The sequence below is a fragment of the Crocodylus porosus genome, unplaced genomic scaffold, assembly GCF_001723895.1.
Source record: "Crocodylus porosus isolate Cpor-Errol unplaced genomic scaffold, CroPor_comp1, whole genome shotgun sequence".
Taxonomy (NCBI): Eukaryota; Metazoa; Chordata; order Crocodylia; family Crocodylidae; genus Crocodylus; species Crocodylus porosus.
In genome coordinates, this window is record NW_017728910.1 from 32509999 (window position 1) to 32524276 (window position 14278).

A 14278-nucleotide genomic window follows, 5' to 3' on the forward strand; every position below is an offset into this window, starting at 1 on the left:
TCATTCTCCCCTTGTACTCGGCCTTGGTGAGGCCGCAGCTGGAGTACTGCGTCCAGTTTTGGGATCCACAATTCAAAAAGGATGTGGAGAAGCTTGAGAGAATTCAGAGAAGAGCTGCACACATGAACAGAGGTCAGGGAAACAGACCTTACGACAACAGGCTGAGATCTATGGGGTTCTTTAACCTGGAAAAGCACAGGCTCAGGGGTGATCTGATGGCCACCTATAAGTTTATCAGGGGTGACTGTAAGTATCTGGTGGAACGTTTGTTTACCAGAGCGCCCCAAGGGATGACGAGGTCGAATGGTCATAAACTACTGCAAGACCTTTTCAGGCTGGACATCAGGAAGAATTTCTTTACTGTCCGAGCCCCCAAGGTCTGGAATAGCCTGCCACTGGAGGTGGTTCAAGCACCTAAATTGAACACCTTCAAAAGTAAATTGGATGCTTATCTTGCTGGGATCCTATGATCCCAGCTGACTTCCTGCCCTTCGGGCAGGGGGCTCGACTCGATGATCTTCTGAGGTCCCTTCCAGCCCTAATGTCTATGAAATCTATGAAATCTATATTGCTGGTGCAAGCGAGGGTCTGATCCTGGGGGCTCCCAACCATGGAGGCCTCCCACAGCCAGGGCCAAGAGACCCCACAAATTAAAGGGCTCCTTATCCTCACTGCACTTCATGTGTAGCCGGGACCAAGAGTCCTGCAACTACATGTGAGGCACAGTCAGAACTAGAAACCCTCTCAGTTACGGGGCTCTTGGTCACAGCTATGTGCGAGACAGCTGGGGCCAGGAGCTCCATCAGTTCAGGGTCTTTCAGTCTCCACTGTGAGTAAGGAGCCAGAACATGAGTCCTGTGTGGGCTGAGGATTTCATACCTCCCACACACCCCCTTTGGAGTCACAGCCGCTGTGATCCCCAGGGCTTGGGGTTTTCATTCTGGGCAAGATGTATCCAGGTGCCTGGAAACCCTGTCAGCTGATGGGGCTCCCAGTCACAGGACAGACCCTGCTACACATGCAAATTAAAGCTCAATAGGAACTCAATAAAGTTAGTCCAAATTTTAAAGTCTAACTTTATAACTGGTTGGAGCTTTTTATTATGTGATAGCTACTTTGCACATGTAGCTGGTCTGCAGGTAACTGCAACTAACCAGTTAATTGTGCAATACCTGTAATGCATAGAAGGGGCCTAATAGTTTTACTATATTGGCATCTGCTAATTTTCAGAAGTGCTGAAAAAACCATCGTTCCATTCAACAACTTTTGTGTGTTGTCTTAAAGAGACAATGCTCTTGGCTACTTCATACTTCTGATGTTTTTCTTGCAGCTTAGACAGAAAACACAGTTGTAGGTAGGCAACCATCGATCCTCTGGATCATACTGTACACATAAAAGGTCTAGTCAGATGCCTTACGAATCCATTTGTGGCTGACAAGCCCAATTCAAGAGTGACACAGCTTGTTAAAGGTTTCACAGATCCATATGTCGTCTTGAGTTGGAGTCCAAGTTTACAGCACTCTGCATTCTTCTTTCTTGCTTTGCTTCCATCCTCTGGATCAAAGCTGCTTCATGCTGAGCTGCATCCAATGACAGATGTTCCTTCCAGATGGAATGGGATTCTGTGTGCTCCTCCCAGCTTTCTTTGTTGTTGTTGTTGAATGGCTTCATATAATTTTTGCACACATCATGGTACCACCAGAGAGGGCAACCCCACTTTCTAAAGCAGTCTCAAATCTTATTATACAAAATATCCCTGGGCATATAGTCTCCTCCCATTCTCCCAACAAAGCCAATCCATCACAACCTCCTCTTCTTAATAGTGATTTTGAAGCGTGTCAGTCCTAAGTGCTCCAGTACCTCTGGGTTTGGTATTTTGTCTTCCCACTTTATTTTCAGGATTTTATGGTGACATCTCATATGGAAGCTGTTCAGTCTCTTGAGGTGCCTATCTTAGGTAGTCTATGTTTCTGAGCCATACAGCAGGGATGATGCCACGTAAGTCTGATAGATTTGCATCTTCACCTAACTGGTAGTTTGCTGTTATCCCATGTATGTTTCTGTAATAGTTTGAAATTCTTAGCAATTAACATTATTCTTAGAAAACAGTTACATCTTTTAAAGCCAAGCCTACCCATCTTTGCACTTCTTGAAACAAACCAAAAGCAGCAAGTTCTGAAATTTCACTGTAAACATGATCTCATAAGGTTCATGTTTTCTAGATGAAAGTGGTTTGGAACAGCTTTGATAAACAAACTTCTATTATTTTCTGAGTCTGATTCATCATTACCCTTTTACTAATTCAGTATGTTGTCCTGCATGCAAGACCACATAATTTCCAGCTAATTTATCATGCTTACATCTGTTCTCTAATTTATAGAGTAATGCAGTGCTCTGATAACATCAGAAATCACTTCAACCTGGATTTTAACTCATATTATATTATGGAATAATATTCCTACTTTTATTACTGCCTTTTGGTATGCTGAAATTGTATTCAAATTTTTGGTTTAAGGACAGTTTCTTTATAATGATCACCAGGGATCTGGGTTTTTCATTTGCTGCAGAAAAATGTGGATTTTCTCATCTGAAGGAGAAAAATGTGGATTTTTTTTCTCTTTAAAAGAGAAAACCATGTGAAACAGTGGGTTTTCCCTTGTAGGCTGGCAGACTTCCAGCATGCAAGGAATTGCTGGGGATTGGTGGGGAGTGGGGAGAGAGCAACTAGAGGCAGGGGGCACCACGTGCGTCTACACGTGCAAATGCCTGTGGCCATACAGCCATGCAGGGTGGTGGGAGAAGCCCCAGCAGCTGGATGCAGGTAAGTCTATGGTGGGTGGGGGTTGGAGGGCCAGGGCTTTAGGACTGTGTGGGGGAGCATGCGAGAGAGAGAGGAGTGTGTGCATGGGTGGGTGGGGGGCAGTGTCTGCCAACGCTGGGGGAAGGTGTCCAGACACAGGGGCTACAGCAGGGCAGGAGGGAGGCACCTGTCCCTCCAGCAGGGTTAGGGACATAGAGCCCTTCAGGGGCAGCAGAGATCTGTGTGGCCAGGCCAGCAACACCAGGGACAGTGCCCATGCTTGCAGAAGCGGAGCAGCCGAGAGACGCTGCCCTGGGTAAGGGGGGCATAGTCAGGCCACCTGGAGCAGCGCAGGAACCCCAGCTCAGGGTGGGAGTGCTGCACTCCCTTCTTCCTCCCTTCAATCCATGCTAGGACAGGACTTGCTCTGCCACCATTCACATGAGTCAGAGCTGCCACAGCTGCCACACTCTAGACTGGGCAGGATGGAGCCAGCTGGGAGGACAGGGGGATGCAAATCAGGAGTGAGGGGTGCCAGCAGTGCTGCGGGGGGTACTGTGGCTTGGGAGTGCAGGGCACTGGGGAGGCGGGGGTCTGTGGGTTGGGCATGCAGGGCACCAGTAGGGCCAGCAGGTTGCAAGTCAGGAATGACAGGCATCAGCAGGGATGGGGGGGCTGTGGGTTGAAAGTAAGGGGCACCAGCATGGCCCAGGAGGCGGGAGTGGTTCAACTGACTGTGGGTTGGGAGTGAGGGCACTGGCAGAGCTAGGGGGCTATGGCTTGGGACAGAGGGGCAACGGCATGGACAGGGACAGGGCATCAGCATATCATAGCTACTCAGCGCCACAAAGCAGTGGCCAGGGGTGGGGAGGGGGCACTAACAGCCACAGCAGGACCTACGTTCTGATGACAGAAGGGAGAGCTTTGATTTTTCATGATAAAAAAAATAAAATCAAACACCAAAATATATAGGTGTTTAGATTTTATTATAATGATTGAGGCACTGGCAGGCTTCCAAATTGCTTTAAGATCATAATTATATCAATAAAACATGGTGTTATGTTGATACCTTTATACAGTGACATTTTATTTTAAATCATGGAAAAATGCAGATGGGGGGTTTTAAATGAGGGGTTTTATCAGAGAATTTGCAATTTTTAAACAGAGAAAACTAGAATCCCTAATGATCACCAATAGCTATAGATACAACTGCATATAAATAAATATCTACAAAACAATGAAACATCTGTCTAAGTTAATGGGAACCTGCCCATTGTCTTTACAAAGAAGTAGACTGAGCAAATACAGTAGGACATCTACTTATATTGTTGCTAATCCATTTTAAACTTCTTGTCCTCTCCTACAAGCTCCTACGCAGTTATCCACAACCTTCTCCTTTAATGTGTCACCCTAATCACCCTTCCTCAGTGATGATAGCCTCAAAAACATCATTTATCTGTTTCACCCACAAATTTTCTCCCCAGCATTTGTTCGTATCCTGGTCTGCCAGGTACCTCTTCATTCATATTCCTCATAAAGTTCTGGATCAATCATGTGCCTAGGAAGCAAGTCAATAAAATTAATGTTTGGGCTGTTTTTCCAGCAAATCCCAGACCTTCCTTCCTTCATTTGAGCTTCCAGGTGTGTCTTTATTTTCCATATCTTATCATCTTGAAATAAGAGCTGGACACCTTTCTGGCAGATATGGCTTTGTCAAAACACAAAGTAATTGGGCTCAGTACAGGGGTAATTGGATGAAACTGTACAGGAGGTTAGACCAAATAATCTAATGGTCTTTACTAGCTTTGAAATCTACAGTTGAAATCAGCAGGGTTGCTTTATTTAGTTTATAAATTCTTCACTATGTGAACTGCCTCTGCTTTGTTTGTGAGAGTGTGGAACACCTGGTAGGCACTAAAAGAGTTAACCTAAAGACTCATTAACACTTTTATGACACTTATGAAATTCTTAGGTCTTCATTAGTTTTACATTTGTTACATTTATTTTCCTTCCTTTTCTAGAGGCTTTAATGAAAGAAAATAGTCAGCAATCAATAAGAGGAAATTTCTTCAACAGAGAAAATAGCCTAAAACTGGCTTCCAGTTGAACAGTCAAAATTACATTGCTAGTGAAAGTAGCAAAGAAGATAAGTCAACTTGAACTGCTCGTGGGAGAATCATTATTGACAGATATGAGGATGATATAATTGCTAAAGATGAGCAGGTTTTTCTTTTATCTCGGTAAAGCACTTTTGGATGAAAAGATTGGAAAGACAGGTGCAAGACAATAGCATAAGTCTGTTACCAACTTATTTACATAACATATAAAGGAGCATTGATGTATGAAAAGTAAAATGAATATATTGAATACTGAAAATAAAGCATTACAGAGGACAACTTATGCATACTCCCTAGCCATAAAACAGCTTAGTATTTGATTAAATATATTTGCCTGTTGAAGGGAGAGACTGATTTTATAAAAAGCTGAGTTTGCGTTTTAAGGAAACACAGAAAATTATCTCTTTTATGTAAAGTTACCCATACAGCTGCATCTTCAAACATTTTGAATATAATTGTGTAAGGGAAACATTTTCATAGCAGTGGAGACATTAGATGAATACGCTCAACATGGAAATCTTGTTGTACATATTTTATCTTTCGGTACCTTCTGCTATTATGCATCCCCTGACATTTCTATTTGAGCTGCTATGGTGCCATATTTGACAGGCTTTGATCATCAAATGGCTTTTTGGAGTTTAGTCTACATGGGATATTGGCTGATCAGATAGATGAATGGGTGGGTAAAGACATGACATTTCCTTTGTTTCCTTTTAACTAGCTTATACTCATATTTTTTTCTTTTTAATTAAAAAAATGCCCATTTTAATAGAACTGCCTGCTACCATCAATATGCTTATCAAAGATGCTCCTTAACAGACTTCACAGATATCTGAAACCTATTTTAACCCATGCCGGTCCACCTCTTACAACAACGTTACCACAATGGTGTAATCCTGTTGCCAGGCTACTGACTAGCCCAAGAGCATACGGAGTAAGTACATGAATTAAGCTTGCTGAATGACCATTAGGGCTTGATCTAAAGCCCATTGTAGTTAAACAAATGCCCTGCATCAATTCTAGTGGGCTTTGGATCTGGCGCTCTCACAGTGCTGGGAACCAGGTGATTGTTTCATGGTCGAAAAACTTTAGTTCAAGCGCCCCTGTCGCTATTTTGAAGCATGGGTACACTGATGCACAAAACTGCAACATTTCAATTAGAGCGGCTCTCAGGACTGCTCTAATTAAAGCACCACCCTGCCCACCCCCAGAGCACTTGTGCCTTCAACGATGTGTCCATAAGGAACAAGGCAGCATGGTGGAGTACCCTGCAGTATGTAACCAGAGCTAGCACCCCCTGTCTTCACACAGCATAGCCTTGTGCTATATAAGCATATCCCCAAAAGATATTTATATTCCTGACTCTCAAAGTCAATAGTATTTACTGTATTCTTTCAAATATAAGATGCCCTTGAATTTAAGCCAAGCCCAATTATTTTACTCTTGATCTAGAGAAAAAAGGAAACATGAAATAAATGTGTGTATATAGAGTTTATTTTTACTTGTATTTAATACAGACCATTTTTGGAAGAAACATTTTCTTAGAATAAGGGTGCAGACAAATACAGGCAGCCCTCAGACTTACAGCACAATTGGTTCCTGAAAACCACATCTTAAGTCTAAACGTTGTAACTTGGAATGAATTTTCTCGTAAGAAACAATGTTATAAATGGGGAATTGGTTCCTGAACGAGGCCCAATACCCTATTTTCACCAGAAATACCCCAGAATTTTGTACTCAATCAATTATAGATGAGCAATATAGCTACATTAATGTATTTATATTATAAATAGCAATCATATTCATTTGGAAAAGCAATCATATTGATTTGGAAGGATTTCTTTGAGGTGACTGCTGGACTTTTTGAAGGTCTCTTGGCTGGAGTCTTCTCAGGAGTCTTGGCTGCAGGTTCCTCTGAAGTCTTGTCTGCTTTCTTAAAGAAAAAGTGTCCAAGGAAGTTTGGACAGATGTTCTCCAGGGAGATGGGTGACATGGCATCACATCGGATGAAGCATTTTGAAGTCCAAACATTGTAAAGTCAAGCATTGTAAAGTCAGAAAGTTGAAACAGAGTGTCAATTTATAAATGTTGTAAGTGCAAAATGTTGCAACTCAAAACACTGTAAGTCGAGGACTGCCTGTATAGTGATTGAACCATTCCAACACCACTGATTGGGATCCATTTCACAACTGTCCCTCAGTAGGGTCCCAGGCTCATTGGCGTAGGAGCATGATGGAGGGTAGAAGTGTTACCAGATGCTAGGGGCAGGGGCCGAATAAACCCCTACTCATGGTTCCCAGAAGGATCTGGGTGCGCTGTGGTCATCCCTGCCCCCACAAACTCCACTGCTTTTCAACCTCTGCCCTGAAATCTGGGTAACCAATTTCACTGCCTGTGCTGCAAGTCCCAGGCTCATTGGGGTATTTGGGCAGGAGAGGTGAGAGTAGAAGGGTTGCCAAGTGCTGGGGGGCTGTAGTCCCCTGCTTATAGTGTTTGAGGGGCTGCATGTTCTTCCCCCACTCTCAAAATCCCTGCTTTTTTGCCTGCACTGGAAAGCATTGTGTCCATTTCAGTTCCCTGCAGGACCCTGTGCTGCAAGGTCCCAGATTCACAGGGGGGCGGGGGTCTTCTCGGGGCTCCCCCAAGAACTCCGGGGTTTTCCACCTCCTGCCCTGAAAGCCATTTCACCCATTCCACTTTCCTCCACAGACTGTTCTGTAGGTCCCAGGCTCATCTGTGGGGGGAAGAATGACAGGTTGGCCAAGTTCTGGGGGTGCTATGTGGCCCCCTGCTTGTGGCACCCAGGGGCAGGGGGATGTGGTGCCCAGGGTCCATATAGCAAGGAGCTGATGGACATGGTGACTTTCCAGGGGCTGGAAAGGCTGGGGAGTTCTTGGGGAGCCCTTGGGAATCACAAGCAGGGGACCACACATGTGGCCAATGCACACAGAACCTGGCAGTCCCTCCGATGCCACTGCCCCCCTACCTGGGACCATGCAGCAAAGTGTCCTGCAGGGAAATTACATTGATAAAATGCTTTCCAGGGAAGGCAAAAAAGCAGAGATCTTGGGTAGGGGTGGGATGGTCAGAGCATGTACCCCCTGCCCCACAGCAGGGGGTGATTCAACCCCCAACAGCACCTGACTACCCTTTCACTCCCACCCCATGCTCCAAATGAATCTGGAAGGTCAGCACAGGGTCTCTGCAAGGAAGTAAAAATGACTAAATAGCTTTCAGGGCAGGGATTGAAAAGCTGTAGAGTTCTTGTGGGGCCTTCAGAGCACCCAGCCCCCCAGGAAGCATGAGCAGGTTGATGACAGAGTCCCCCTTTCTTCCCGCTGCACCAAATGATCCTGGAACCCCTGTGCAGGGTCCCTAGCAGGGAAGTAAAACTGACACAGACTCTCCACTTCCCCCCCGCTTGCAGACTGTGGGTGCCCTAGGCAGTTGAGTCCCGGCTGCATTCCAAAGCAGTCTTTGCCTTGCACGCATTTGGAGGAGGAGGGAGGAACGAGGAGTGGTGCAGTCTGACAAAACTAGGCATAAAATGCTCTATGCCCTCCTATAACAGCACGCTGGTTCACAGAGAGCCAGCTCAAAATAGTACTTGATTTTCCCAGTGTGCTTTTAAAATGTTCCAAGAAGTTAAGGCAGCCTGAAGTAGCCTAAACATGTAGGTTTTGAGGTTTAAAATTTTATTTAGAATTTTCTAGGCCTTACATCTGCCCAGGCCCCAAATGTCTTAAATTGAAATGAATATGTTAGTCATCTAAATCCCTCTTAACAGCTGGTTTCGAATAGTACCTGAAAGCAGGATGTGGCAGGCAGTCACGTTCTTCAAACTGATTAATATAAATCATCAAGATGAGGTCATTATGACAAATGAATCATTGAAGCATCTGGTATGAATCAACTCCACAGAAGTTAATAAGAACATAAACCATCAGGCCCATTACTAGTTTAAGTTGGAATAGAAAAGCTGTTTCAAGAATCCTCTTCACCAACCAGAGATATTTTTCTTTTTAAAACACCCAGGATCAGCTGAAGGATGACGACATGGACTGCATCGTAAATAATGATGAACTGACTGTGAATTATGAAGCCAGAGCACCTACCCCAGTGCCAGCACAGGACCAAATAGACTCACCCCAGACTCCAGGCAAAGAAAACATTCATGAAGGAGACCTTGGATTAGGAGGATATGAACTCCAGCTTGAATACACTCCCGGTCAATCCCAGTTGACTTCTTTGGCATGAATAGTGTAAATGTAATCACAAGAAATGCAATGGAAACAGAGGAGTACAAGCCAAATATATTAGGCAAGAGAGAGAATAGAAAATGTATTAAAAAGGGATAAATTGAAGAAAATCAAAAAACTTTGTCAACTGTATCCCATGTTGCCTTGAAGGAAGGCGAGTTTATCATCTATCCATATTATATGGCTAAAATTTTTTTATATAAAGCAGCAATTTTCATTAATGAAACTGAGGCCACTATCCGTCTCTTACTGGGGCATTACTGGTACACTTACTGTCTCACATGACACTTCATTGTACCATTCACCTCTCAAACATACATATACAGACTTTACAATATAATTATTTCTCTTACTTAATTCAACAGGTAGGAAGAGCTATTTCCTGTTCAGATCATCATAGACTATTTTATATTTGCTCTAGCTTGAGGCATATGATGAGTGGTGGGTTTGTTTGGGGGTGGGAGGGTATTTGTTTTGGGGGGGTGCTTTCATTTTTTTTAAACTAAAAATGAAAACTTTCAGCAGCCCTCCAGTGAAGTATTAAGCAAGAGTATGGACAGATGTTTATGTACTCCAGTGTAACATCAGATTTGTATCCTAGTGTAAACAGACAGATGCACTGCTATCCCAGGGTAGCTGGCACTATTACAGAACTTCACCACCACATAAGGAGGAGTGGGAAATAGCCTGTGTACATTTAACAAACAGCTACCCCAGGATGGGTGGAGAGAGACAAATCCTTAAACTGGTATAATTCACCTCAGTTGCATTTTACTCCAAATTCTCTCAAGATGTAATTCTCCAGATAAATAAAATTTACCCCAGGTTAGAGGCTTACATTGTCTATCAACTGTTTGTTTCTACTGTGGGTAATGTAGGTTACACCTCTAAGTTTTTTGTATGTCCATACCCAGAGATCCCTAAAATGGATGTGCTCAAACATAACTCGCTGCAGTACTTACCACCTAGGTGAAACCATGGGTTTAGACATCTCAGTTCCCCACGCACTGTCTGTAGAGAGTCAGAGTATCTCTCTGTCTCATTGCCAAGACAATACGCCCAACCACTGTACTCCTTTTCTAGGTAAATCAGCCCCAAAAACTAGGTAGTGAGGACACCCTGAAAGGGCCCAAGCCACTAAAAATTCAAATCTTGAGCACAATAGTAGGAGCACACAAAGGTATCTTGACCACATCATTTTTGAGGAAGATGTTATGGTGCAGGAACAAGAGCGGGCATGGATAGTTAGTGTTTACTACTTTGGCAATAAAGCAGAGTTTTCAATTCTAGTGTAAACATAACTTTAAGCACCCCAGCATGCTAAAGGGAAATGCTAAGGAGAAGTGTGAGTCAAACTCTACCCCTCGAGCACTTAGGTACCTTGCCATATGCTGCATAGAGATGACTGCAAGAAAGTGATCTGCTTTCACACCCGTGAACTTTCTGCTGAAGTTAAGATGTCTCTACCAGAACTCTCATCAACAGGGCCATCCACCCTAACCCAATAGGTAGGGCACTCATTGGGATGCGGGACACCCAACTTCAGTTCTCTCCATTACTTGAAGGGGATCTGAAGATGAATCTCCCACCTCCCAAATGTATACTCTGAGCACCATAAGAGTGTTCTGCTCTGATCACCTCTCTGCTTCTTCTGTTGAAACTGTTTAATTTGGAAATGAACAAAATAATTATTCACTGGGCCAGAGAGAAAGAGAGAAAATGCACAGCAATGATCATGACTCTCTGGTCTGAGGGCTAAGCCACTCATCAGGGGAGAAAGGATGAGAGCTCCAGTCTGTCTTCTAATGACTATTTACTATAATGTCAAAGCATTTGTTGGAGCATCTAAACTATCCCTCTTTTTTATTTTTATTTTTTTGGAACTAGTGTTTAATGCTTACAGTACTTGGCATTTTCCAGATGGCCAATCCAGTGGATGCCTCAGCAAAAGCATGCTTCAAAGCCTATGCTGCAAAAGGTGCAAAGACACCAGATGGACATCAGTCTGAGCGGCTCATAAGATCAGAGACAGAAGCCTTTTTTATTATTACTGCATTGACTGCTCTTCACAGTAGTAATCATGCTCAGTTATTTCTATTCAACAACAGATTTTCCATTGGAGATTGAGAATATGTTTTTTATACAACTCGCATGCTGGAAAAAAATTAACATCTTTTTTCATTATGTAACAGTATGTCAAGTATGCTTTGATTTTGGGAGCAGTATGTTTGTGTTCTTTGTTCTAGGAATGGGTTCTCCTGAACAGCTATTACTAGAAAACAATTTCCATTTTAACAAGGACTTTTTTTTGTTCAAAGTCAGGTGTAGTCTTCTACACATTTACATTATGTGTGCACATGTTGAGAGAGAGAGAGAGAGATTGATTTACGTGTGGAAATACCAGCTTATCTGCACAAATGCAGCATCTGAACAAACAGATGGTCAGTCATGCACGTAACTGCATGTGATGTACCAGGGTCAGGCATTTGCACATATAAATTTGATACAGCACGCAGGGTCATGCCTCTGACATTAAAGTCTGGCTTTGTATCTTGTCTCAATTCAACTCAGATGCAGCATACATTTCTTATCCCATTTCATGAAACCACCCCTACCACACCAGTGGAGTGACCTTATTATAAACTCACTTAACAGAGAGAGACATTTGTAATTGATAACAGTAAAAATGGAATCACCCCCACCAAGGCATGAATGATCATAAAGCTAAATGGCTTTCGATTTCATCACAGATGGAAGATGAAACATGAACATAATCAAGTTTAAGTCAGTCATTCTTCTCCAGGCTAATTACTTGTGGCCTGGATTTAATACTTGACCATGCTGTTTTCAGCATAAACTTTAAAACACTGCAGTTCTGGGAACACTCACTGGTCAAAAGCTTAGAAAGACATTTTATTTTCCCCAAAATACTAAATTGGGGGACTTCAAAATATATTAGCCTTGGTGGGGGATAAATGAGGGAGGATTGTTTTGGGTTTTTTTATCCCTCTCATGAAAAATAGTAAAGTCCTGAGGAAAAGCTATGGATTTGCACCTCCCTTCATTGCCATGCCTTGCTACACAAGATGGGGAAAGGTTTACACTGGGCTCCCTGACAGGAAACAGGGGGGAACGAACGAAGTACAACATTATGGCCCAATTTGTACATGAGGCAGAAGGAGGTAATGAGTACCTGACAGCCCAAGTAGGGGAGGGCAATACAGCGCTGCACAGGCAATCCAGGAAGTTTTTGGAGAGTGTTGGGCACAACTTCCTGGTGCAAGTGCTGGAGCAGCCAACTAGGGGCCAGGCTCTTCTTGACCAGCTGCTCACAAACAGGGAAAATGTAAGGACCCTGGATTTCACAAAAGCAGACTAAGACTCGCTAAGTAGACTCATGGGTAGGATCCCCTGAGAAGACAGTCTGAGGGGGAGAAGAGTCCAGGAGAACTTTAAAGAAGCCTCCCTGGAAGTGCAGGAAGAAACCACCCTGATGTGCAAGAAGACTAGCAACTGTGGCAGAAACCCAGCTTGGCTTAGCAGGCAACTCTTCAGTAAACTAAATCATAAAAGGGAAGCTTATAAGCAGTGGAAACTTGGACAAATAACTAGGGAAGAATATAAGAGCACTGCTTGGGCAGGCCGGGATGAAGTCAGGAAGGCCAAAGCCCAATTGGAGTTGCAGCAAAGAAGGGATGTGAAGGGAAACAAGAACAGTTTCAATAAGTATGCTGGTACTGAGAATCAGGGAAAGTGTGGGTCCATTACTGAATGGGGGAGGCAACCTTGTTGCAGAAAAAGCTGAAATACTCTATGTCTTCTTCACCTCAATTTTCACAGGTAAGGTCAGCTCCCAGACTACTGCACTAGGCAGCACAGTGTGGGGCGGAGGTAAGCAGCCCCCAGTGGTGAAAGAACAGGTTAGGGACTACTTAGAAAAGCTGGATGCATGCAAGTTTCTGGGGCTGGATAGGATGCACCCAAGGGCAATAAGGGAGTTGGCCAATGTGGTTGCAGAGCCATTGGCCATCATCTTTGAAAATTCCTGGCAATCAGGAGAGGTCCCAGATGATTGGAAAAGGGCAGACATGGTGCCCATATTTAAGAGAGGAAAAAAGGAGGAGCCAGGGAACTGTAGAGGAGTCAGTCTCACCTCAATCCCTGGAAAAGTCATAGAACAGATCCTCAAGGAATCCATTTCTAAGCACTTTGAGGAGAAGAAGGTGATTAGGAACAGTCCACATGGATTCACCAGGGGCAAGTCACGCCTGACCAACCTGATTGTCTTCTATGACAAGGTAACCGGCTGGGGATGTGGGGAGACCAGTGGATGTAGTATACCTTGATTTGTAGCAACGCTTTTGATACAATCTCCCACAACATTCTCACAGGCAAACTAAGAAAGCATGGGCTGGATGAATAGACTGTAAAAGTTGGATAGAAAACTGGCTGCAGCATCCAGCTCAGAGTGTAGTAATCAATGGCTTGATGTCTAGTTGGCAGCTGGTATCAAGTAGAGTGCTGCATGGGTCAGTCTTGGGCCAGGTTTTGTTCAATGTCTTCATCAATGAACTGGAAAATGGCATAGAGTGCACCCTCAACAAGTTCACAGATGACACCAAGCTGGTGGGAGTAATAGATATGCTGGAGGGTAAGGCTAGGATTCACAGGGTCCTAGACAAATTGGAGGATTGAACCAAAAGGAATCTCATGAGGTTCAATAAGAACAAATGCAAAGTCCTGAACTTAGGATGGAACAATCCCATGCACTTGTACAGGTTTGGGGCTGACTGGGGGTGGGAGCATGCAGCCTTTGTGCTCATTCAGTTCTTCATCTTCAGCACATACCCCCTGGGAATATACCAAAAGTACCAAACTACCATTAAATGATTTCAGTCCTACTAATTGGTCTACCCGTGAACCAGAAACTTCTAGTTGTGGTCATGAAAGACTTTACAGCTGACTTGCAATCCACAGTGCTACTCAGCCATCCGCTTCCTAATTGAAACGTGTCCTTTGCATGACATCTCAGGAAATCCTTCTGGAGAATTCACTTAAGGCAGCAACAGAACAGCAAGTCATTTTTGTATGCAACCATAAAT

The 14278-nt window shown here is 43.8% G+C and overlaps 1 protein-coding gene across 1 annotated transcript in view; it reads left to right on the plus strand.

Moving 5' to 3' along the window:
* SLC9A9 (solute carrier family 9 member A9) overlaps positions 1-9397 on the plus strand; it is a 416256-nt gene extending 406859 nt beyond the window's left edge. Inside the window, exons 15-16 of the mRNA XM_019532963.1 lie at positions 5746-5851; positions 8953-9397. Of these exons, the coding sequence (XP_019388508.1) occupies positions 5746-5851; positions 8953-9174 (328 nt within the window). The 3' untranslated portion in view covers positions 9175-9397. The remainder of the gene's footprint in view (positions 1-5745; positions 5852-8952) is intronic.
* The last annotated feature ends 4881 nt before the right edge of the window (positions 9398-14278 follow it).